Source organism: Pieris rapae, chromosome 19, assembly GCF_905147795.1.
Source record: "Pieris rapae chromosome 19, ilPieRapa1.1, whole genome shotgun sequence".
Lineage (NCBI taxonomy): Eukaryota > Metazoa > Arthropoda > Insecta > Lepidoptera > Pieridae > Pieris > Pieris rapae.
In genome coordinates this window covers 2439140-2466098 of record NC_059527.1, presented here as the reverse complement: position 1 = coordinate 2466098, position 26959 = coordinate 2439140, and the positions used below count along the sequence as shown (strand labels likewise).

The following is a 26959-nucleotide window of genomic DNA, read 5'->3' as shown; positions in this document are numbered from 1 at the left end:
TTCTATATCGTGGGATAAACAATATGAGTATTGTAAAGTGACTTTGGTGCAATATGGAATCGCTTCGCCTCATCCTCAAATTAATAAGAGTTTTATCTGATTTACAGTTAAACTGTTTTCTTACTTAACTCAGTGTAACATTTTATTTCCTTTAAAATCTTTTAATTCGGTGAGAATGCCATATAGTATTGGCTAAATCCATATATATATATATATATCCATATTAATCTTTACGGCATGAGTTTTTTTCGTAATTACGAAGTTGCTTTCCCAAGTCCGTTTTTAACTAAATTTAAAAGTTAGGATAGTGCAAGATTTTTAAGAATAACATTTTATTTTAAATATCACTATTTATATTATTGTAAGGTGGTTGTGGTTTGCCTTTTAATGTCTTTAATCTGAATTCAATATCTAATAAACTGTCCTTTAATAAATAATATTGAAAAATTAATAGATATGTTATTTGTTAAATAAGTAGTAACTTAGTCAATACTAAGTTGCATATCTTTTCCCTACCTCTTATGATACACCGTATATAATGTCGTCATAATTGACTGACGACTTTTTTATGATATAAGCGGAAATAAAAGACAATATATAATAACAAGGTTGATATCTTGAAAAATAAAACCACCGCGCTTGAATGACTCACTCAGTTCATAAAATTGCTTAATAAACAATCCCAGAGCTTAATGTTCTCTCTTAATAAATACTGGAGATAAAAGGAGCTTTTAAGGTATTAAACGCCTGAAAGTTTCGCGTTAATTATTTTTTATACGTATACAATGATATGACATTAATATGTAAGAATAATATATTGTTTATAATAGTGAAAAGATTTTGAATTTTCATTATCAAGACATCGTTAAGCAAATGCCGTTTGGCCCAGGTTAAGAAACGATTACTATATTAAATGTTTGGCTATGTTGTTTAGTCAGTTTGGGTTCTTTGTTGTTAATAAATTGAGTCCGAGATGACAGAGAATGTTCGTTTTATTTGAACAATGTTTAAAAAGGTACCTGTGAAAGTAAAAACATATCAGTAATCAATTGAAAAAAATTAATGAGAAAAGAAAATGCTTTTGCAATTAAATTGAATCTGGGCTAACAAATTGCATATAATGCAATTTGCTCAGATTGAATATAATTGTTTAAGAAAGAAAAGATTGGCGATGACAATGTTTTGGAATGCGGCATAAAATGTTTTATGGTTGTGTTTTGTTTAAAATTGTATGCCTTATCAGTTAGTAATTTTTGTTCTTCATGATTTCTATTTCTAGTAGAAGTCACAAAGTACAAGTAGCAGTATGCTTTGATAAAAATACTATATCGATTTAGTATCCTATGTCACAAGTTTCGCCCGCAGTGCGCGCTTTGCACAAATTACTTTAACACTACAAATCTCAATTAGTGAAAAGAATTGCGCATTTCGTCTCGCTCCGTAGATTTGCCCCGGATACAATATCGTCATTACTTTCGCTCTTACAGAAAATGGCAAATGAGAGAATGAAACAGTAACAGATTTTATTTTATAATGCTCGCGCTGATTGCGATAAATTAGCTTTTCTTATGTTTATCGAAACATCTTTGCTTTCTTGATGATGATGTGCAGTTGGATTTTTAAATGGTACTAAAATATTACGTTTAAATTTACTGGTTTTTCTAGTTATTCAATATTTCGTTATATTTTTCTATTTTCGTTATATAACGAAGCAAAATAACAATGTTCAGTCAACAAAATACATTTGATTTTATTGAATCGGCATCAGAAATTGAATGTTATTCTGCTGATTTGTTGCAGGATTTTTCATTCTTGTTAACTGGAGCTTATAAGCTCAACAAATGTATTGCTTTAATAATCTCGAACATTCTAGAATCAAACATAACAATTTTTATAAAATCATACATCTACACTTAAACTGACAGTAGATTTGCAAGTGTGTTGCCGGCCTAATAAGAATAGATTTTTTTTAAATCTTATCTCCAATAATACATACAGTCAGCAGTTTTGTATCATTTCCATGTATGGCATATTAAGAAAATCTTATCCTAACCTATCAAAATTAATTAAAAATGACAAGGGTTAGTGTAAACAAATTTAGTCTCCATTCCTATTTATATTACTTTCACATTCAGTACATTTTATTGAAAGCATTCTTCACAGTACAAGACCCAAGCACTACCCAACTTTAATCATGTACATCCCTTTCGGGTGACAGAAATATGTAGGTAAGTTTATCTCAAACGTGTTGCGGCTTATTTATTTATTTTATGTTATTAACGTCACATGAAGAAACTGTGGAATAAAGCTCCTAATTGTATAAAATGTACAATTCTAAGAAAAACTTTTCGCCGGAAAAGTACAACTTTGTGTATGTAAAATCGTTCCCGTTCGAAGTCTAAATTGTTGACGTAAGTTGATAAAAAAATGTTATTTCTAGATCAAAAAGAAAAACAAGAAAGAGATTTTTTTTTAATACTTATACAAACAAATATTTAAGGATATTAATTGAAACGGAGGGTTATTTCAGTACTAATTCTAGACCAACATATTAACAATCTTATATAAATCAGAAAGTCCGAATTTTAATTAGACAAAGGTGGATTGTAAATACGAGTTAAATTCAATATGGAGTAAGAACGGCGTAAAGAATCTTTGTGATTAAAGAAATTCTTTGTCTAAAGAAAATAAATTGTTGTTCTGAATTTCTAGAAGAAACTATAGTCTATTTAATGAATATTTTTTTTTAAACGAATGTGATTTTCATTTGGTTAAAAAAAATTTAAAACCTTTTATTTGAATTTATTTGTATTATAATAATACCAAACCAATTCGACTTAGGGTCCTTCAAGTAAAGAGCATACCCATTCTTAAAAGGCATCGTACTCCCACCCTCTGCCATTGGGTGTCCATGGGCGGCGGTATCAGTTAAAATCATATAGCTTCCTGCCCGTTTCTTTGTTCTTATAAAAAAAATGTCAACCACTCATCCATTGGTAGCCATCCACGGCGAAAATATCTTTGTTTCGGGACGGTACGTGCAGAAGGCGCACTTGCACGATTAAAAAAAATATTGAATTGTCAGAGTTATAAATCAATTTTCTAATTTTTTTTTTGTTATATTTTTTATACTATTTCATAATTCTATTTTGAACAATCAAAGATGGAGAAGTTACAGTTGAATATAAAATCTATTGACTTTTTTGTAGTTGCTTGAGAAATTTTCCAGCTTATATAATTACATATTTCTTAGAAGAAATTTCTTCGTAATCCCCGTACAATAAGGTTCTCGGAAAATTTCTTCATTTTCTTTTCACTCCTGATCGCTTTCCAATTTATATTTATTCACCTTATCGACCTTGACAGATGATTTTAAATTACATTACTGAAATGTAAAGTATATAAAATAAAGTTTCACTGAAAACATACGAAAATTTTCTATTATATCTTCAAACTGCAATACAATGTTCCGAATGCATAGTCCAAAAAAAACTAAAAATCTACTAGCAATGTTCAAAGAACGTATTGTCTCTTTCTGTAATAAAAACAGACGGAGAATTAAGGTGAATTTGACATTCAGACTTTTTTGAATATATACTTACAATATACATTAAAGAAATATTTTCTATGACCAAAACGTTTTAATTGTCTGTAGGAACGTAATCCAAGTAATGCCTTAACATATTCAAAGCAAGTCGACTAAGCCGTTGTAAGTCGTGAGAGGTTTAGGCCAACACGAGTATAGTGCCAAGGGTTACTAAGACGAGATTCTGAACCTTCTATCACTTACTAAAACGGTACGGCTGAATTGCCTTTACCTGGGTCATTTTAATGGAATTAATGAGCCTATACGATGCAAACGAAAGCTATGTGTATGATACGGTTGCGGTGTTGAATGTTCATTGTATAATTTTTAATTAAATAATAAAAATAAATAAAAATTTACTTTATTTGACTCAAAACAAATATTACATTCTACATATTACAATATTCAGTGTAATTAACCTAATACGACCCACTCGCCTATTAGATTGATAAATGATGATGAAACATATGTCATCTTAGGCTCAGATCTAAAAAAGGCATAGCGCCACTGATTTATTTGCTTTATTCGTTAATTTATCAATTGTTCAAAGAGTAAGCATTATTGAATTTTTGTTTAGAAACAGATTCCTTATAATGGTACAGAATGCTTGATGTGATTTTATGCGATAAACGTTTTTGTCACATTAAAATGTGATTTGTGCCACAGCGCAGTGACATGAATATGAAAAGTTTTATAATCGTGTTACACAGCACTTTTTGTTTAAACTCGCGTTAATAAAGTTTCAGTTCAGACTTGTTAATTTAAAAATGTGACATAGCTTTTGCTTTGTTCTTGGTAGATTTTATTAGTCTATTAAAAAATGTATCTAAATGGAGGTTTTATTAATTGATTATACTGATAAACGATCTACTAAAATTACTCTATCTATTGATGAACAAATAATCGTTACATAGTTCAAAAGACGAAGAATGCTTTTTATGCTATGTAAATATTAGAGATTTTGAAATAAAAAGTATTTGATGAATAGCGTGATAGTGTGTGTTAATTTAATGGATGTCATCGTTAAACATTTTATTTGCGTGCTTTTAAATTCGTTTCGCTGATATATAACATGGTCGTTGTTATATGTAAAATTTACTAATGAATTGTGAAAATTATGCATTTATTTACATTTCTACAAGACAATTTGTCGGTTAGGAATTATTTATTGGTTAAACAGAAACGTGTTCTTGTTAATTAGTATTTTTTTGTTTGGCGTGCGCGATCAAAGCGGAGGGAGAAGTGGGGAGAGGCTTCGAATAGGCCCGGAGAGTTTTTTTAGAGAAAAAAAGAGATAATTAACGTGAGCAAAATTTTCGTCTGGTTTACAGTTTGTCTTCCGCCGTTTTACCTGCGTAATGGCGCTGTTTTAAAGTCTTTCCGAGAAATGGACTATGCAATACAATATGTCATTCAAATCAAATCAAAAATCATTTAGTCGTGTAGGTAACACAATGTACACTCGTGAACGTCAAAAAAGTAAAAATCAAAGTCAAATAAGGCATAGGACGGAAGAGAAGAATGTGAATCTTAAAGATTAATCGTTTAAAAACGTTTTAATCATAAAGAACAGCTAATATATGGAGAATTATGAATTTTTTTTCGGACTTAGGAGTAGTTCAAGGAAAACCAAGCTTGCCTCAGACCCAAAGGGTCGACAGCGTGGATCAGGCACTGAAGGCTGATCACAGAATTGCCTGTTAGCTTGAACAATGACCATGAAACAGATACAGTGATGTGAGAGTTTTTTATTGTTTATCACGGAGTAGGATGGCTACTATCAATACTTGAACGCATCCACGCATCGTCGCAGGCGCAAGAACTTTCTTCTTACATCACAATTCTTTTACGGGAAAGTACCAAACATCACTTTCACGCAACAAACAAGATAATTGATGTTATTAGCATAAATTTATTATTTAGATGCAAGCTATATTGATATCGGTCAAAGAATTCGTGAAATTACTTGAAAGTGAAGTGTGCGTACGAGATAACGGTGTGATAATAATGTCACGCGATTTTATATTCGATTTTATATTTAATATCAGCGATGGCCTAGTAGCTTCAGCGTGCGTCTCTCATCCCTGAGGTCGTAGGTTCGATAGCCGGCCCAATAGAGTTTCTTTTCTTTTAATATTTGCTCGAACGGTACAGGATAACATCGTAAGGAAGTCAAGCCGGCTTCCTTAGACCAGCGTCAGGCACAGATGACTGATATTGTAACGAGGCCATAGGTTATAAGGTAATTCATTGTCGACGAGAAGGTATCCAACCAAACCAAGAGTATCTAAAATATTTAAGCGCGAATATAAAAAAAAACATTTTAGCGTCATAAATTCAAGAAAAGAGCGTACCAATTCTTAAAAGGTCGGCAACGCACTCGCGAGCCCTCTGGCATTGAGAGTGTCCATGGGCGGCGGTATCACTTAACATCAAGTGAGCCTCCTGCCCGTTTGCCCCCGGTTCTATAAAAATAAAAATAAAATAAATAAACAGAATAATAAACGTGTCTTAAACGTATTCCAAGATTTCTGCGTTTCATCTCTAAGCAGATGCTTACATTTGCAAAGCAACCACCAGTGGAGCCTTTTTAACGAAAGCTCTGTTTCTTTGTAGTGAGATTTGAAGCGAGACGTCTAAGAACGTCGTTTGAACTATGCTGAAGAAAATCCCTTTTGTGTTTCGCAATCAAAGGGAATGAAATAATTCGAGGGACAAATACGTTTTCAAGATAATCTTGAGAGTTAGTTTTTAGTTCGCGCTGCAAGTGTTTCTGAACCTTTCTTCGTGCCTATGACATAAAATAACATACATATTTTTTAATATAAAAAGTTAATTGTTTACTTTAGAAACCTAAATCATAGGTTTTATTTAGAAAGGAATCACTAGGAAATTTTTAACGCAAAAGATAAGGAAAAAGACGCTGAACCACTAAGCCAACGCTGATCAATATTCCTTTGCTTGCTTTTATGTGTATGTTCAAAATTGGTTGTAACTTGACATCAATCGTTCTCCGTTTTTTTATGAAAAGGTTTTCTTCGTATTCGTAAACGCCTTCTACAACTTCCAAATTACTTTTTTTTGTTTTAAGTACGTTTTCAAAAGTCGGCTACCTACTCGCGAGCCCCAAAGACAATGAGACTGTAGGCGGTGTCAGTTAACATAAGACGAGCCTCTATAAATATACGAGAAACTATTTAGTCTCTGTCGAATTATGTTTTCGCTATGATGAAGACATGATTTTAATTAAAACGTTGCAAAATTTATTAAATTTATCATTGTGTTTAGATAAAAATACTTTCGAAATTAATACTGAGGCGAAAGTAATGGTTATATAATTAATATTGCGTTTTATTCTAACAATTCTCAGACATAATAAGAAATATGACAGAACACTAAGACTGCTTAGAAGCATTACCTACCTAGGGTTAAGCTATTGATTAGTATTGTAGAAAATGAAGTCAATATAATATTATTAGCCATAATTATTATATTGGCTAGATTGTAATTCATGTAAAGTCGCACTCTTTTTTTGTGAAGTTTATTATAGAGTCTTCAATAAGTCCTGGCCGCCTTTGTATAAAAGCGACGTATTCAACTACGGATTTTTAAAGGTTTTCACATACATAGAGATGACATATTATTATATTCCTGTTAAAGGTTTTGGTGTAGCGATAATTAATTCAGTATGATTTTATTTTATTTTAATATAATATAAGGATTTATTTTGGTCGGGAGAAGCTTCGGATGGAAGCTAATCAGATATAGAGTCAAAACTGTTTACATCGTCATCGTTTAGAACATTATGCCGGTTATATTGAAAGATCCAAGGTCGCGGCTGAATTCTATTATATTAGGTACTTAATAACAATGTCATCGGCTTTTACGACCAAATACGAGTAGTACCTTTGATGTCGTTATAGCAGATTTTGACTGTATATATATTATTTTAATACATGGCGTGCTCCTGCAATCATATAAGGCAAATGTATCGCTAGATTAATTTTAACGTACAGAAAATTATTGTTTTAAACATTATCATTGAATCTTGTTCTGAATAGTATTCGTAATTATATTGTATTTATTTAAACAAATTTCACAATATTTTAAAGAAAGTATTTTTAATTCTAAGCTTTAGATTACATTTATTAATCTAAATCAGACCGTGATTCACTTTTCACGTGTTAATTAAAAAATAAATTAAACGGAATTTAAATACTGTTCAGCAAAATAAGATATTATTTATTATCTAGATACAATATGTCAGAATGCGTCGATACATCAATTTTGCTAAAACGTCGAACTTCGAAATTAAAAAAAATATCAAACGCGTTTTTTTTTCGAGAAATTTATCAATCAATCAAATCTAAATTCATTTATTTAATTTAGATGCGTCTTAGGGCATGCTTATAAATGTCAAAAACGTTTACAAAATTCGCGAAAGAGCAAAACTACGCCATCCGTTCGCAAAACTACCAGGAGGCCTTGTTCTGAGAAGAACGGGCAAGAAACTCAGCAAGTTTTACCCCTCTCTACATAACAATAATTCAAAGGAATATGTCATAAACCACAACGTCATTTAAGTTACATAAGTAAAAAATAAAATAAAAATCTGTTCTGTGATTTACCACATTCACCATGAACACATACGTAACTTAGCAAACGCGCTATGAAGATTTAATAGATTGCTCATTCATTATCCTATTACGATTGTATATGCCGGTCAAAGACCTTTTTGAAATCATCAATAATAATTGTTATATACCTATAAAAAAGTGTTACGAGTAGCCCTTTAGGTAATATGAGTGATGCTTTGCTCAGCACTGAACAGTCGACTAGTTATGTAGGTGAGAGGAATCAGTCCACGACGACCACCTCGCTAATAGAATCATTTCTTTGCCATAATGTTAATTGACTAGCTTGTACCTGCAGCTCGTAAGGAAGACAATTGACTGTAATAAATAAGCAGAACTAAATCTTTGAATATCATTCATTTGTTTTAAAATTAAATAAATTGACTCGTACATGTTCAATTCGCTTGCTAAAATAAAAAAAAATCTTTAACTTTATATGAACTTGCGATCAATAGGACGACCCGTTAACAAGTACTATATATTGTATTTTAAGTATTCGTGAGTGGTACGAGACATTTGAATGTTATCGTACCCTGCAGTACGAACCATCTGGATAATTTTATTGCCTTCATACAGTTTTATTCATTTATTATTATACTCATGGTGGTAATAAATTCTGATAAAGAAAAGCCGTGTCTTATTTCGGAAGGTAAGGGTACACCAGCGTATCGAAAACAAAAAAAAATTAAGAACTGTTTCATAACATACATTCGGCAGTCATACAGATTGCTTTTTCTGTTCTGGGGGCAACTCGGAGCCAAACTCTAAAAAACCAATTCGACTTAGGGTTCATCAAGGAAAGAGCTAATTCTTAAATATCCGCTAGCATTGTGAGTGTTTATGGGCGGTTATATCGCTTAGCACCAGACGAGTCTTATAGTCTAAGAGTCTATATCTTTGCTTTCTACGCCGTATGCAATCGGGCGACATAAGAGTTAAGACCTTTAGTTATTAAAAACTCCGGTTGAAAAGATCAAGCTTCGTTAATGTCTACTGGTTTACATATAGTTTTTTTTTTATTAATTTAATATTAAACCTTATTTTACAGAGGTGTCGGTGACGTATCGTCGTGGTCTGCCAGTCATTACTGTGCCTCTGCCGTCGCGTCGTGAGAAATGCCGCTTCACTTTGCGACCGGTGTCACAAACGGTTGGAGATTTATTGGAACAGGTGAGATTATATTTTTTATAAGAACTAATGATTAGCTTGTGTCTGATACACAATGAATTTGGGTCTTTGGAATATGCCAGTTAGTTCATGTTTTTCACTTCGGTAAGAAAACTAGAATGATTTCAGATATTATATATGTGGTGATTATGGGTTTTAATATAATAGACAAATCTGAAGCAAAAAATCTCCTGTCAAATCGTTTATTTCGTTTATTTGCTGGAATAGTCTTACAATTAGTTACATAAATTACAAAAATCCGCCACATATAAATAGGCATGCAAATGTCATCTTATATTTTATTTATTTATTTACACTTTCACAAGCTTTGTAACAAAAATGTGCTGGTCTTGTAACACTACACCTACACAACAGATAAACATTAAATGCAATGAAAGGGACCACCCGGAAAAAAGTGTGGGTAAGCCAAAAAGGCTAGGGTGATAGCTCGATAGAAATAACAGGAACATAATGACAGACTATTGCCAAAGATAGAGACATCTGAAAAGGGTTGCAGAATGCCTTCACCCAACAGTGATCTTTATCCACAGGCGAATAATATTTACATATAAGTTAATATCAATCAATCAAAAATCATTAATTCATAAAGGTAACATAATGTGCACTCATGAACGTCAAAAAAATATAACATAATATAATACTAACAACATTTGCAATTGAACCTATATGGAAAAAGGCTTACGTCAGCGTCTTATATCGTATATCTATAATATTGTTTCTCAAGCGGGGGTGGAGTTTGTTTCATAAGAGTGTCGTACTCTGTCGAAGTAAATATAATAAATACAAACTTTTTTATTGTTCCGTATTAAGGTTGCCTAGAAAAAATCGCTCATTAACGAGCCCGCCCATTGCCTAATAACTTACGCAACGTTATTTGTTTTTTTTATATGTATAATTTTTTATATTGTGTGTATTGTACAAAAGATTCGTTTGAAGGAATGAATAATTGTAGAGTAGTACTATAGAACTAAATTATAATTTTACAGTGACGGGGTTGCAAGACTGTTTTACTTTTTTTTTCGGCTTATTCTTGGGTCGCGTAATTAAAAATATTGATTATCTATAGCAACTTGCGTTCGTAAACTTGGGGCCAAGGATTGCTTTCTTTTTATAAAGAACTTGCTGTTGGCCTTAAGGGCCTTTACAGCTCAGCTCGGGATGTTTTGGCGAGCGTAGCTCGGCCTGAATTGCTTTCAAAGTGGTTTAAGTTATATATACTTAACAAAAAAACCAGTACAGATGAATGAGCCAGTAGGTTCCTCAGTGGTGTAATTTTTTTATACAGCGATACTTAAAATCCTCTGCATAATTTGGATCGAAATTGCATTGAGTACGGGGAATTTATGCCAAACAATAATAATCTGACTGTACGAGCCGGTGATACCGAATGTAATTAGAATTGGGTATCTTTGCTTTCACATCCTTAATTGTTAAATGTTTGAAAGTCTTATTTCTATGGTGCTAAATGGTAACTTAGTAGTATTTACATCTACCCTCATATCACGTTTATTTGCGGGTTACCAAAATAAATTTGCTTCAATTTAACATTTCATCTTAAACCGCGAGCCGAAAGCCTCATGACGTAACCAGAATTAATCTTGCAATTCCACATTCGTGTTAGATAATGTTTAAAGAATATTTAAACTTAGTAAACTTTTAATTACTATTAATTTTAATGTATAACTTATTTATTAATGGACCCAAAATTGAAACGAAAACTGGTTTATTATTAAATTATTAAAATAAATATTATATTAATAGTCGTTGCCTGGAAGAATACGCTCGAAAACGATAAGGCCGCCAGTTGCCATTTGCATTAAATTATGTTCAACTTTTTTCTTTTATGTAATGCAAAGAAGTGTTAATAAATAAATAAATATAATCACGTGTAACATTAGATTATCTATCAGTATTAAATATATTTTTTTATTTATTCAATCAAATCTGTTATGTCGATATTATATTCTAGTTACTTGGTATTTTTGATTATTATTTATATGTATTGCACACGTCATGTTAATAATTTAAATTTATTTTATATAAAAATATAAAATAATATAATTGTATGCGAGATACCTCTTGACAACGAAATTTTATTAATTTCATTTTAAAATTGTAATAATAAACTTTTAGGTTTAAGGAAATTCCTTTGTCCTATTTAGCTTTATCATATAACAATGCTAAATAGCATTATAATGAATGAGTGATATAATTAAATTTACGATAACTAAGCACTTAATAAATAAATATAAATAATAAATTAAACGCTTTTCATTTCGTTCGCTATCACTTCACTTCAGTATTTCTGATTCTAAATTAGCGGTTCATATAAGAATTTTTGTATTCTCTATATTTATTTTTATTTAATCAGGTGACCTGACTTTTTACGCCTTATTCAGACTGTTCATAGCTTTTTTTGAGAAGTTTTTATACATTTTAAAAATAGGTGTTGTTTTATTAATAATTAAAAAAAAAGAAAATAAAAACAAATTTAAAAAGTTCGTTACTTTAAACGCTGGCAGTAGGAAAGGCGGTAGGGTAATAGGCAATAGACGAGAAAAGCACCAGTTGTGGGGTCCCCGGTATAATCTTGAATCCCACCGTAAAATAGTCTCAACTCCAAAGGGAACTAAATCGCAGTTGAAGGAAAGATATTTGCGCCGAGAGGTGAATCGGAGCTAACATGACTACACAAGTAGCATATCATACTAAAGCCAGACCCATCTTCCATAATATTGAGATGATGTTTGAAATTTTGGAAATTAGTTTAGATTGTAATGATGCCTTAATTTTTATTAATTTATTTTACAGTTAAAGGCAGAAGATCGCGGTGTCGAACGGGCTGTAGCGATAGCAGCTGACGAACGTGTGCGCATCGCATCAAGCGACACTGTGGAGGCTCTACTGGAGAACGACTTTAGAATAGTCATCAATGATACCGAGTATTATGTCAAAAGTCCGCCTCAGGTAAGATTCCGAATTTTATATCTACTTTGGCGCGTGAGGGAAAATGATGAGAGTAAATTTTTATGATGCGCGCGCAAATCGTCAGGAGTAGCCAACATTTTAGATGTTTTGTGATTTAAATTAACTTTAACGTTATTAAATAGATAATGCGTTGTAATGATTTACAATGTATTAAATACCTTTTTTCTATTGTTAATTTTTTTCTAGTTTTGCCAGATTATTATTTCTAACGATTTTCAAGTTTTTTTTTAAATTTCAATATCAAAAATCTCCCCGACGCTTGGGGTGCGGGAAATTATGCTTACACGCTTTGCGTACTTATCTTGTTTTCTCTTGTTACGGATTTCGCGAAAGGAACTGGTGTAGCCACTTCTCCAATAGTATTACCGATATAGGTTTGTGGGGGCCTGCTGTTTTGCGAGTCCGTCCATACACTCTAATAAAATAAATATCTTCTCACTCCAGCGGTCCCTGTCCTGAGCCGCCTCCCGTCAATTTCTGGCTTAAAGCTGCAGCAGGCCTCAAATTGAATTCTCAATGCTAATATGCTAAAGTGTTAATCTCAGGCACTACTGGTTCAAAGTTATTAACGAAGTCTTAACGTAGTCGACAGAAATACACGGGGATAGTTTAATATAAAACATTTGTATTTGTTTTCTTTCAACTTCCTTGGGTTATATTTATTTAATTACTAGCGTGCAATCGTGACCCGTAAAAGTGAAAGTGACATCGTGAAAGTATTTACATTTTTGGTGTTTACAATAAAATTGCAAATTACGCGCAGAAATACACTAATTGCCACACACGATATACGGGTTTCCTAAAAACTGTACAACTCGCATCCTGAAAACGAGGGTAAATTTATGCAAATTATAACAATTTTCTAATATGTGTTTGACCGTCTCCTAAAACGAGAAAATTTCTCTAACTAGTGGAAAAATCTAGAAACATTTCAGTCAATCCGTCTTCGTAACAATATATCTAGAAAATTATACCTAGAATTTAAAATATATCGATAAACATTGTTTGTTGAGTTTAAATAATCCTCGAATCCTTTCAAGCAATTTATTTGGGGCCTCAGTCAACGCTATTTTGATTATAAGCTTTACTGGAATTTATTATAAGTAGATTATAACTGTAATATTTATTATATAAACAAATATACATATACAACTTAAGTAAACTAGTAAAATAAACATAATATATTACTGCCGATAAATAGGTACATATTTTACATGGCCGAGAATAACCTATCCAAATATCCATAGCTGAGTCATATGTAAAAAAAATGTTACTATTTTGATACGTTTCCTTCAAGAATTTTAATGAAACGTCTACAGAATAAAAAATATTGTCAAACTATAAAGCACTGATATGTTTGAAACTATCCCTTACTTATTCCACCCATTTAACCCCGGTAATTTGTGTTACGTCATCAGCCCATTTATGGTCTTCCCATGTTTAATTTCCCTGGACGACTGTGTGGGTATTGTCATTTCCGTTATCTTATCATTTTTGTTTACTAAAACACTTTGTTTTTAATAGATTTAATTGTTAGGTTCCATAGACTTTTTTACTTTAATATTAAAAAATAAAAAGAAATTATTCTACGTTTGTTAGCTTTTAACCTATTCTGTAGAGTATTAAAGAATCTATTGTTTATGGAACGGAAACTAGTTTCGATTCTAATCAAAAGTTTGTCTACTCCAGCCGTTGTCGGAAATTAACGACGATCCTCAATCGATCTTCGCTCAAGATTTACATATTGAGTTGATAGACTCTTGGTACGTTTGGTACGAGATTGCTGGATTGGTGCGTTCATCGATTTTTTGTTTAAAACCAAATTTTTATGTTTATTTATAATGAGAAGAATATATATTTACTAGGTTGCCTATCAAAATTTGGCCGCCAATATTTTTAATTAAATTATTTTGAATTGATTTTTGGTAAAAAATTTCGTTTATTTCATTTTTAAATAAAATATCGTCTACATCACGGTAATTAATATGAAGATTCTAAAAAAATCACGGTGGCCGGTGGCACCTGGCCCCACCTCTTTGCAGCCAGGTGTAAACAGGTATGATTTCGATAAATTTATACGTTTATATTTATTAACTAGCCGACCCGGCAGACTTCGTACTGCCTCATCGATAAATAAAAGACCTAATCTTTTGTATAAAATGATTTTAAAACAAACAAAATAATTATTAATGAAAAAGCATTTATTGAATAAAGCATGAAGTTTTATTATTATTTTCGATACATCATGTTGCTTACTTAGAAATCAGAGTTTTCCTGAAATACTGGCTATTTATAAGGTTTAAATTTGATATTCTCAGACACACACTGTGAAAATACAGTCTGTTAATTAATTTAAAGCTTTCTCATAAACTATATTTTTTGTTTTGTTTTGTGGTGTGTAAATAAACAAAGAAGACGGTTTTCCGACGCGCGAACACGCGACGTATAATTGTCCATGCGCGAAACAGGGGAACTCCAAGTTGATTCCACAAACTTCTAAAGACTGTCCTTGCGATTTATTTATGGTCATCGCAAAGGCCAGACGTACTGGAAATTTTAAGCGTTTAAAATCGAATGGTAAGTCCGTTGGAATCATCGGTATCCGCGGGATCAAGACATCCTCTCCTTTGTATTTTCCTTTTATGATTGTCGCCTCAATGACGTTATTCATCAGTCTTTTCACAGCCAGTCTTGTTCCATTGCATAGTCGAGGTTGATTAATGTTACGCAGCATGATGACAACTGATCCTACTTTTAACTGCAAATTGTGAGGTGGTAATCCAGGCAATTCCAGTGAATTTAAAAACTCAGTGGGATAGTTGATTACGTCATCCTGGTTCATTACGGTGTCGACTGATTTGAAGGAAACCATAATTTAATTTGTCTTTATTATTATTGATTTATCTTTCGATTTTTATATAGTCTTATTAAAAAAATAATCGGACAGAGTAACAACTTAAGTTAGCTAAAATAAAAAAATAATCGGACAGAGTAACAACTGAAGTTAGCTAAAATTGTGTTTATTTATGTACTATGTATTTTGAGACTATGCAATTTTGTCGCGTTCGCGATTCACTTTCACTTTTGTTGAGTTTCAGAACGCGATATTAGGTCCTCCAACGCGCACGCGAATTTGAACTTTATGCAGCGGTAATAAATTACAAATTGACTCTCCATTTTATTTAGAAAACGTTTGTATGGGAAATAGAAAAATGCTGTTTTGAGGATTTTCCCGGCAATTATTCGAATTTTTCTCACCTTTTAAACCTTCCCTAGACCTCCACGAATAATTCAAGACCAAGATAAGATAAATCCGTTCAGCCGTTCTCGAGTTTTAGCGAGACTAACGAACAGCAATTGATTTTTATATATATAGATTATATCTCAAATACTGACTTATATTATAAGTCAGTCTTTGTCATATTTTATATTTATGTATGGGAAAACTTAAAACAGATTCTAAATTAAAACATAACTAAATATAAGTTTGGAATCATACCTGTATTAGTTGCTTGTATATCGAAATAATGGTTATTACTAAATTTCACCAAAGAAATTATATTTTTCGAACTCGAGTATGATATTAACGTAATTTTTCTTTGGCAGTTAACGTAGATTTCGTGACGCAAGTATTCGAGTAAATGAGCTAATTACGTAATTAGGTTAAGGGACTATTTCGATCCTTTTAGTTAATTAAGCGTATAATTTCGTTTGAATATTCAAATGATATATTCATCAAATTAAAAGGATTTAAATGTATGTTTATTCATTTGTTTAAACCGGTGCTGATTTTTTTCTGGAAAACAGTTTTATAAACAACTAGCTGACCCAGCAAACGTTGTTTTGCCATGTATATTATTTGTAAGAAACATTTTTTTAGGTCAATAAAAATAATTATCTACTATAAGTGTTCATAAGAATGATTTATGTAGGGTAATAAATTAATATTTATTAATGTAGAGAATATATTTTAAATTACAATTCTTGCTAGTTATCTAAATATCAAAAATAAAGAATCAAAGAAATCTATTTAAAATAGGGGGTTGATTGTAAAATCCGCTCTTAAATCATTTCTGCATCACATATAGACGACTCTAGCTAAATTTGGAGTCTGTAGGAAAAGTTCAAACAACCAATTTTTCGATTTTAATCTTTTCCAAAAAAGCACATTTTCCAGAAAACTTACATTTTATGTCCTAAATACGCTGTAATTTATTTGATTTGAAATTATTTTTTCATCTTATTTTTAACTATCCGGTCCCGCCCGCTTCGCTGGTCGAATTTTCAAAGGAAATAAAGTAAATTTTATTCTTTTTTTTTTTGCTTTTTTGTTAATTTTTATTTTTTTTTCTGAAATTTTTATTTTCGGTTTATCATAAAATTAATTAGGTTATATAAAAACAAATGAAATTAATTAAATAAAAAAAAACAATTACTTTAACCTTTTCTATTTAAACAGTAAAAAAATAATCATTTGGAGTATGTAGAAGTTACAGTTTGGAAACATAAATTTAACATTCTCACACCCACCCCCGCAATCCCTGTTGGAAATAGAATTTCGTAAAATCCTGTTTGAGATGATTTCTGCATGACAAATAAAAGATTACTACCAAATTTAAAGTCTAGAGGTTACAGTTTGGAAATAGAAATTTCACATTTTAACACCCACTACCGCAATCTTTTTCGGCGGTGGGTTGTTGTAAAATCCGCTCTTAAATCAATTCTGCATCACATATAGACGACTCTAGCTAAATTTGGAGTCTGTAGGAGCTACGGCTTAAAAAATAAAAATTTTCATTGTTAAACCACCCCCGCAACCCCCTGTGGGGTGAGCTACCGTAAAATTCGTTCATAGACTATTTCTACATCTCTTACAGAAGATTCCTACCAAATTTGGAATTTATAGGAGCTATAGTTTAAAAACGGGAATTGTTCATTGTTAACGCCCCCGCAATCCCCTTTGGAGGATGATTTTCTTAAAATCCGTTTTTAGTTGACCTCTACATAACGAAAGTAATATTCCTACCAAGTTTCACATTTCTAAGTCCTATAGTTCCCGAGATTTCGTGATGAGTAACTATAGAAATTGGAATTCTTAGCTGAATGTAAAAGAACATTATCCGTTTAGTAAACTCCGTTCAAAGAATCAAGAGAAAACGCTTGCAATTAGCGGGATAAATGTGCATAAAAGTAAAACAGCAATAAAAAAATGAAGGAACGTTAGAATTCGAAAAATAAACTAAATAGCCATAAACCATCTAGGAAAAATTTCGCATAGAATAGTGGTAGTTTCATGTCGATACGATCAGTGGTTTAGGCGTGAAAGAGCCTCAAACGAAGACCATTTTCATTATATATATATATATAGATTAATATCCAAAAAGCACATTAATTTCCAATTGAAAATTCATCCGTTAGAATATGAGCTTTTTTCAAAAAGTTGGTGTGCTCTCTGTTCGTTAGAAACCTCTCATTTTTAACTAACTAAAAACATAAAACTATCAAATGAAATCAGTAAAGTTTATTCAGTTGAATTGAAAAAGAAATGTGTTAGAATCTTTTGTGAAGCTGCGAAACTGTTCGTTAGGAGTTTTAATGGGCTCGGTTGTCTAATGAGGTATTGTGGAAGACTGAATAATTGTTTCAGTTGAAAAGAATGTGGGTTCCTTTATTAAACGGGATTTACTAAGGCCTTTAACAGCCAATGAGCAGTGTTAGCGTTATGCAAATTACGGTGAATGAAGCTTTTTAAATTTATTATTAACATATATAATAATGCAGTTTATCGATATTTGTATAAAAAAGTGTAGTGTATCTTTCTAAGTAGGTATATTATTATTGGGTTAAGGTTTAATCGTTTCCATGGTTACCATCCTCTATGGAAATGAGTTAAAAATGGCACGGTAACATTTTTCACGTTTCTAGACGCTTTCAAATTAAAAGTTAAAACATTTTGTGGCTATATATATACTAGGGCATATTTCCGATATATAGTTTGCGACAACAGATGGCGGTAGTTTGGCAACATAGCAATAGGTTCTTGATCGGTGTTTTAATGCTCAGTGGCAATTCTGAAATGGATTCAGCGTTCATTATATGTTTTGGTATTTACTTACTGTATTCCGTAACAATATCCCAGTGATTTCTTCCTCAAACCTATCATTTACGTTTCTCAAGTGAACAATTTCATTTTTTTTTTAAATTATATTTGTTACATGGAATAAGCCAGAGGAATGTTAAAAACGTTTAAATGGTGCACGGAAAACGTGACTTATAACATACTATATACAATTTTTATTGCAGAATCCAATACATTTGACATATTATCTCTCTCGTTTCTGAATATCACCCCAATTATAATATTATTAGGTATCAGAGGCGGATTTAATTTAGCAATAAAAGAATACATACGAAATTTAACTTACACAAAAAAACATCAATCAAAAGCTGCTGTATCTGCTGCTAATATCAAATAGTAAGCTATATAGCTAATATCAAATAGTTATCTGTTTTGATTTTCTCTCTGAACACACTTGCTGAAAGTACTCGAGTTCTTATTTTAATAAATTCGTATTTGTGTGCGTTATAGAAATTAGAAAAGTTTAAATTTCAATAAAGGCATAAAGCTTTACCAGGCACCTTAATTAAAATTTTGTTAGTAAAGGCGCGTGTGGAACGTGAAAAATCTCGTAAAATTTTGTTAAGTCGCGTTTCACACGGGATCACGCTCTGGAATTCATTCATTTGGACGCTTTTATTGAATTCGAGACTTTAATAATAACCAGCAATTATGTATACAGTAATGTTTCTGGAGGGTAGACAAGAATTTCATAAAAAAATATGTCTCTGTAAACGCCTTCGACAATAATGGTCTAACGAATATGTTAAACATCACAGTTTGATTAATCTGTCTTTTACTTTATCTAGGTCTGGGTTTGTCTGAAAGATACCGATTCCTTTGTTTTTTATTTTATTTTGCCCTCCTCATTATATATATGATGTAAGTATTATTATTATTAGCTTAGTTAAATTATTGCGTATAATTGTTATAAAGTATTGATTTTACAGTCAACAAAGCGTCTCATACAACCTTTTTAATAATTTGTAATTTTCTCCTGGGATTCTGGACCTATAACAATTTTTTTAAATAATATTTAGTAGCTTTGATTTGTATCTACAAAGGAAAAACACCCAAATATGTTATTTTGTCACAAACGCATGTTTTTACAGCATACACAAGTTTATGTCCCTCTCTACTTAGTTACGTAGTTGGTTCACTGATTTTTACTTTAATTAGATTCGCTATGTTCCTAACTAATTGCTGCAAATGAAACTGAGAAATTCCGTGTCATCTGTCATGGAGGCAGTAAAACAGTATTATAACTCAAAAAGCTGTTCTGATTTCACTAATACAATAATTTTTCAACTTGGTTTGTTTATGATTGGCAACAAGCCAATGCTGCTCTTAGTAGACAATTCTAGACTAGTTATAATTAATGTTTTCGTATTGGTAAATGGACTTGTATTGTGTACTAATAGGTGCATTGAAAAGTTCGTAGCTAACACAGAAAATATATCATTTGATTAGATTATTAAATACAGTTGCCTTCGAGATCGATTCGTTTACAGCGGTCACAAAATTTGATAATGGTTTTTGAAATCCTATCGCTGCTTCAGTTTGTTCTATAGAGATTCTTTGAGTTTCTCATCGTAGCTTCTAATTATTTGGTCGGGTTTAGCGAACAGTGATTAAAAATCTGCCACAGAAAATTCCTTTCGGCTAAATATGTTTTTGGTTGGGGAAATTAAACATTTCAAATAACCTTTGCTATTATGTATTTTGGCTGAACTCTTTAGACATACAAAAACATATATTTATCTATATTCTGCATATAAGATAATAAATTTTACCACATCTATCATTTTACTAGCTTTTTAAAACTTAATTTTAATGGAATCGATAAGAATTGGTATGATAAAATAAAAAATAAATTAATAATTTAATTTAATAATTTTCCAGGAACGTCTTAGTGCTGAGGAGATAACACGTTTAAGTGACGTCAGGAATCTCGTGAACCAATTATACGAAGCACTCAACGTTCGTGAGCATCAGATTAAAAAAGAGAGAGAGTTAAGAGCGCAACTTGAGAAATTGTCTATGGAATTGCAGCCGTTAGAAGAGGTTTGTTTAAAGATATCTAGTCTGTTTTTATTCTATAGCTCTATAGACTTAATAAGTCTGAGACGTATGTACTTAAGATTCCCAAATTGAATCCCAAAGATAATAAAACTTCAATACACAACAAGTAGAAGTGTGGAATGGGATATTTCCTTTTTTTTTCACTGACCATTTACAAAAGTGTATATGTTTAAGAATATTTTAACTTAGGTCTTCCAAGGTATTTCCAACACACAAATATATACAACACACAAACTTACAATATTCTTAACCTACTTAGTAATAATAAAAGAAAATTATAACAAATGTAAAAAGATTGGTTACGCTATATTGCGATAGTTATTCGTTGAGCGAGATAAGCCCTAGCTCAGGGGTCTCCGGTACATCCAGACGCCAACCTTAATCTATAATTAGCGCCTGTGCAATTGAACCCCACGGCCAAAGAGTTTCTACTCCAAAGGAAACAAAGTCAAAGTTGGACGAAAGACTTATAGTCTAAGATCCGGGATTAGAAAAATATACCTTCATCTGTTATTTAGATGAAACCATTTTTTATAAGCTGATTTCAATATTATGAACTTATAAAAACAACCTCTGCCATCATAAGCCTGCTGCAATTAATAGAAATTAATTAAATAACAACTCAATTATTTTTAATTTTTACTTTCTCATGTTAGTTACATGTAGTAAGTTAAAACCGTCAATATTTTATATTATATACCTCACTGTAGTAGCCACCCATCTCTATGATTGCTATACTTACCTGCAGCCAGGTGAGAATAGGTAAATAAATGTAGCTTATTTCCCTCACTTGTTAATTAAAAAATCTTAGTACAATAATAAACGGCGTAACTTAATGCAATTAATTACTATTAATTGCAGTAGGCTTATGATGGCAGAGGTTGTTTTTATAAGTTCATGATATTGAAATCAGCTTATAAAAAATGGTTTCATCTAAATAACAGATGAGGGTATATTTTTCTAATCCCGGATCTTAGACTATTATATTTTATTATTTTACGACTGGTTTGCGGCCGCGTGCAGTTACCATGATAATCATCAGCATGAGTTATAAAGTTTTCCTTCCGTTGGTATTTAGATGATAAATTTTATGTATGAATTTTAATCTGATAAAATGGAAATATATTTATCCAACGACTTAGTGTTTTTGCTCTTCAGGGGTTTTATCGCAGTGTAAATAAAGAGTTCGTATTCGATATTTTATGATTTTTCATAATTCTGTGTCTATTTTGCTAATTTTCTTTTAATTTTTTTAAATATTTATATTATTACTTTGTACTTTAATTTTATTTAATTTGTTAATTATTTATCTATTCGCAATTAGGTAAACCCTTTCGGTGGTTGATACACTCCGTGAAGTCTCTATTGAAAAATGTATTAGCGCATGTTCAGTTCTTTACTGTTTTACTTTAGAATTTACTTTACTTTAGAATCTATCTATCTATAAAATGTTTTACAGAAACGGATGTCCCTAGAAGTGGAGACGACACGGAAAACTTCCTTACTAACATGGGTGGGTCTAGGTCTTATGGGAGTTCAGTTTGGAGTCCTTGCCCGTTTGACCTGGTGGGAATACTCTTGGGACATCATGGAACCTGTGACCTACTTCGTAACGTATGGCACTGCAATGGCTGCCTATGCATACTTCGTGCTAACTAAACAAGTAAGCGAGCTTAATTATTAAATCTTGTTTGAGGTCACCTCAAAATTCCTGGGCCAGGCTGAAATCAGTAGGGGAATACATATCAATTTCTAAGTATACGTAGTGAGTGTTATACAAACCCGATGTTAGTATGCGTATGATTAACATTTACATTTAGTGGCAGGTCCCGAATTAAGGCTATATAACTTCGTCCTATGTACAGATGTAATGAACCACGCGATAATGATAAAAATGATTTTTCAGGAATATGTCTTGCCAGATGTAAAAGACAGGCAGCACCTCATTACTCTGCACAAGAAGGCGAAAAAGATTGGTCTCGATATTAATCAATATAATCATCTTAAAGATGAGGTAAGCTATATATTGTAACAGTTTCATATAACTAATGATTCACAAAATGATTCTTTGCGTAAGACGCTGTAGTTGATATAAATTTAATAATGTATGCTATGATATATACGAAACAAACAATATAAGAATTGACCAATTCATATGACTAATCTAAAATGTAAAATTTGTTTAGGGACAAATTTGCGCGCCATTGTGTGTGGCAGAATATGAGAACTAACGTACAATTACCTTACACATTTTTGTACCTTATTCTTGCAATAAATGATTATACTATTTACATTATTAAATTTAAATGAATGTGTAATAAATTCGCGTTTTTATTTAAATGTAATAACGGGGTATGTGCTCTGTCTATTCCTTCTCTTTCATCTATTAATTTTAAGCAGTTTTGTATTGAATCTTGCTTGAACCCTCGATTTTCTCAGTAAAAGGTCGCAAGTGCCTGTATTTAGGTTATGGACCTGTAGTCCATGTTATTGAGCTTTAAACGCGTGCGCATTATAGTGCTCTTATTCTTTTGGATTTGTGTATTTAAAGAATAGAAGTCTCATATGACGTTGAGTGATGCCGCCACCCATGGACACTATGCCGTGTGTTGGCCTTTACTTTCAAGATATAATAACTGCATAATATTCACTTATAAAAGACATGTTTAAAAATGTTTTTTCATTAGCATTAAGGACATTAAATACACATATATGAAAAGTCGAATTAGTTCAGAAAAAAATCAGTTCTAGTTCTAGTGGTGCGCTGCAAACTTGATATAAAACGCTCAGCGAAATTTCGTACTTTAACTTTGCGGTAGATCTCTACCTAGAAGTTTAGACTTCTAGTACCGATTGATTATGCTTAGTATTTAAAGACAGAGTTAAGTTTCCAATTATAATTTAAAACAAATCTATTTTATATATATATTTATTTTGCTAATTTTCTTAATTTTCTTTCTCTATTTTGCTTATATATCTCTTTATATATATATATATATATATATATATATATATTAATATATATTAACTAACAAAGCATTATCTTTTTCAGATTGACAAACTCCAGAAGGATCTAGCCAAGCTACGTGACCCCTTGAACATCCACCTTCCAGCTCACTTGAAAGTGGATGGAGCCAAGCGATCGCCTCTCACCAAAATCAAGGACATGATAGAGGAGACCTCAAAGAAAATCAAAATGACGTAATAAAAGCGCACAACGCGTCCATTGATGCGTATAGATTAAGTGTTTGTTATACGAAATGTTTACTGTCTCGTCAAATGGACCATTTGGTAAGAAAATTCAACTCAAACCAGTTATTAAAGATGATTATTTAATTTCCGTAATGCTAAAAATAATATGTGTTTTATATGTGTATATTATATGGTTGTCGCGATATATTGAATTTTTTTTTTAAATATTAACGATAAAACTGTTAAGAATTGTTTTTAGTTAAAAATCACATGATTACCTAATTATATTAATAACCTATAGTCTATTGCCAATGACGTACATTTGTTTTTGACAAGTGTGTGACTCAGTAAACATTTCGACGACATTTTAGATAATTTTTCCTGTTAATACATGGTTGAAATAGTTTTTGAAAGAGGCTCGCCATTAACAATTTAGTTTAATATAAACAGAGTCACAATTGTAAAAATGTAGCTGTCTCTTTCATTATGTATGGCACAGACAGAGACGTTTTGAAGGATGTTGGAAACGTAATAATTATACTTCTAATATAATCTTGCCTCGTCCTAAACATTATGACGAACTAAGTTTTCTAGTGAAATTCTAACAAATTATGTTACTAACGAGTCATAAATTTTATTTCGCACAGAATAAGCAAAATCTTAGGGCCGTATTCTAACGAGACGAGATAGTAATGACTTGGAATACGAATTAGAATATGGACCTTAGTTATTAAAATCTCATTCAGGACTTTTATATCTACTAATGTAATTACATGATGACAAAGATGCTACTGTAAGTTTCAGCTTTAGATTATTTGACCTTAATGGTTGTTACAATTCTATATATTAAATAAATGCTTAAAACACAGCACTCATTGATATAATCGCTTATATGCTGTACCTATAATCTTGCACAAAAGTACCATTATACTGTGGTTAATTTATAATATATTGCTAAAAAGTATATTTCATTTTTGGTAAAATTTGATATCTGCTCGGCGCCATTTCGCTAACTCTTTGTGTCACATTTCATGTGATCATTGAAAATTTGCCGAAAAGATCTTTGAGATGATTAAGAATAAATCTCCACGACTTCGTAAAAGAATATCAAGTAACTAATTGACATTTGTCAAGATAGTAAGGCATGTCATCTGCCAATGTCAGCTGTCAATTGTATTGTCATTTTGAGTTAGCGCAATGCGCGACAGTACATTCGCTTGAGTTTAAAACAACGCTAATTTACCCCTTAAGTAAACTGAGTCTTATATTAACATATGTCACAGAATATTATATTTACAAAAACGTATTAACTAGTATTAATAAGTGTGCTCATATTTTTTCTATATTTGTTTTAACAGATCTGATCCGCGCCAAAATTTATTCACATTTTTATTATTGAAATAAATGTTATTTTTTAAATAATTTATTAGTTAAAGTAAAAAGCTCAGAATAAGTTACTATTATCAATTAAGTTATAATCTAGTCTTAAAACGAAGTCATTCTGTGCCTAGATTCTTGTAATTTATCTGTCATTTGGAATAAGGTTTATATGGAACTCAAGTGTACATGTGTGTGTTTTTTATTATTATTATTTATTTATTAACACTTCGTTACATTACAATATAAAAATTGAACATAATTAAATGAACAGGAGGGCAACTGGCGGCCTTATCGCTTTCGAGCGATCTCTTCCAGGCAACCACTTTGAGTAAAGTAAAAAAAATGTATTAAATTTTTATTATTTATTTGCTATACTCATCGAAATAAATATAATCAATTTTCATTAACCGGACTTGGACAACCGAAATCCTATCAAATTTAAATTACAAGAATAGAGGCCATGAGCATACAAACTCAAATATAATGAACTTTTAAATAGACTGTTCCTATAATTACTTGCCCGTTTTTCGATTATATTATTTGATTAAAAACAAATCTTTCAATCACTTGTTTAAAAAAACACGTTATAAATCATTAAAATGTTGTTAAGTTTTTAGAATTGTCAACGCAACATTTTGACATTGACGTTTTTAATGTGGTGTTGCCAACCTTTCTGACTAGATGGCGCTGTGACATCTCTATGGAATTTATTTCATTTCAACGTAATGGTCAGATGAGTTGGTGGCACCTCCAAATTCGCACAAATGTATGGTGCTTATAATTATTGAAATTTTATATTGTGTATGGGTATATTATTTAAGATTGTGTACTGATTTTTGGTTTTATTAAAGTTCTATAAGTTTATTTTTTTTATTTCACTATGTTTTTTCATTTTCAAATTTATTTCATATTTTTTGTCTATACTAATGTATTTATGGTTTTCTAATGCCTTATTTTTTAGCTTCGTAAAATTAAACAATGACACAATTTCAAATTTTGAATGAGCTGTCAGCTGTCATGATAATCTAGCGGAACAAGCGGAAACGCTTAACGAACCCCATTCTTTTAAAATGGATTCCAAATTTGAATGTATAGTTTGGATAGTCAAAAATGGGTCACACTTTCTAGACCATAGATGTGCCTATAGCACATACAAGTAACACATTCTAATCTATAGCCTAGGATCTAGGATTTAAAAGGTTTTTGTTCTCCAAATCTTAGCGTACTTTGCTCGTGTATAGCTCATAATATTAGGATAGATTTAAAGCCGTAGGATTTAATGAAGGCTGTGAAAATTAATGTGAATAATAGATTTTCAGGCTTAATACATATTGCTTCAATATTATTTGCTAAAATGATTAGGATAATTCTTCCTTATTTGCTAAAATGATTAGGATAAGTAGTTAGGTATACTAAGTATATATCAAGTTACTTTAGAAGCACTATTGTAAGTTTTAATACCAATTATATTATAAAATACTATTTAAGACCGAGTTCTACTCAGAGTTGTTCATCAAATTACTAAATGGTGTACGGCAATAGAACTATCGGGTCGCTGCAAACCTTAATTGTTACTTTTTGTTGTATTGACAATGCTTACGTCTTTATTGTTAATATGAAGAGATTAAATGTGGGATTAATATAATCTGTGGGAGTAAATGAAATTTGGCATATATGTGGTGATGGTGATTTTAATAACCGTTAAATTTTAATGAACGACTCTATGTATGGTTGTCTCTTCCATAAAATTATATAAAATAATATATTCAAATTCAATCGTTGTGATTTTTC

At 31.3% G+C, this 26959-nt stretch overlaps 1 protein-coding gene across 1 annotated transcript in view; it reads left to right on the top strand.

The window, feature by feature from the left end:
• The window catches only part of LOC110997730 (calcium uniporter protein, mitochondrial), a 110420-nt gene extending 84390 nt beyond the window's left edge, over window positions 1–26030 (top strand). The window contains exons 3-8 of the mRNA XM_045632391.1: window positions 9269–9390; window positions 12220–12375; window positions 20417–20578; window positions 22056–22259; window positions 22503–22610; window positions 23649–26030. Coding sequence (XP_045488347.1) covers window positions 9269–9390; window positions 12220–12375; window positions 20417–20578; window positions 22056–22259; window positions 22503–22610; window positions 23649–23801 — 905 coding nt within the window. The 3' untranslated portion in view covers window positions 23802–26030. The remainder of the gene's footprint in view (window positions 1–9268; window positions 9391–12219; window positions 12376–20416; window positions 20579–22055; window positions 22260–22502; window positions 22611–23648) is intronic.
• The last annotated feature ends 929 nt before the right edge of the window (window positions 26031–26959 follow it).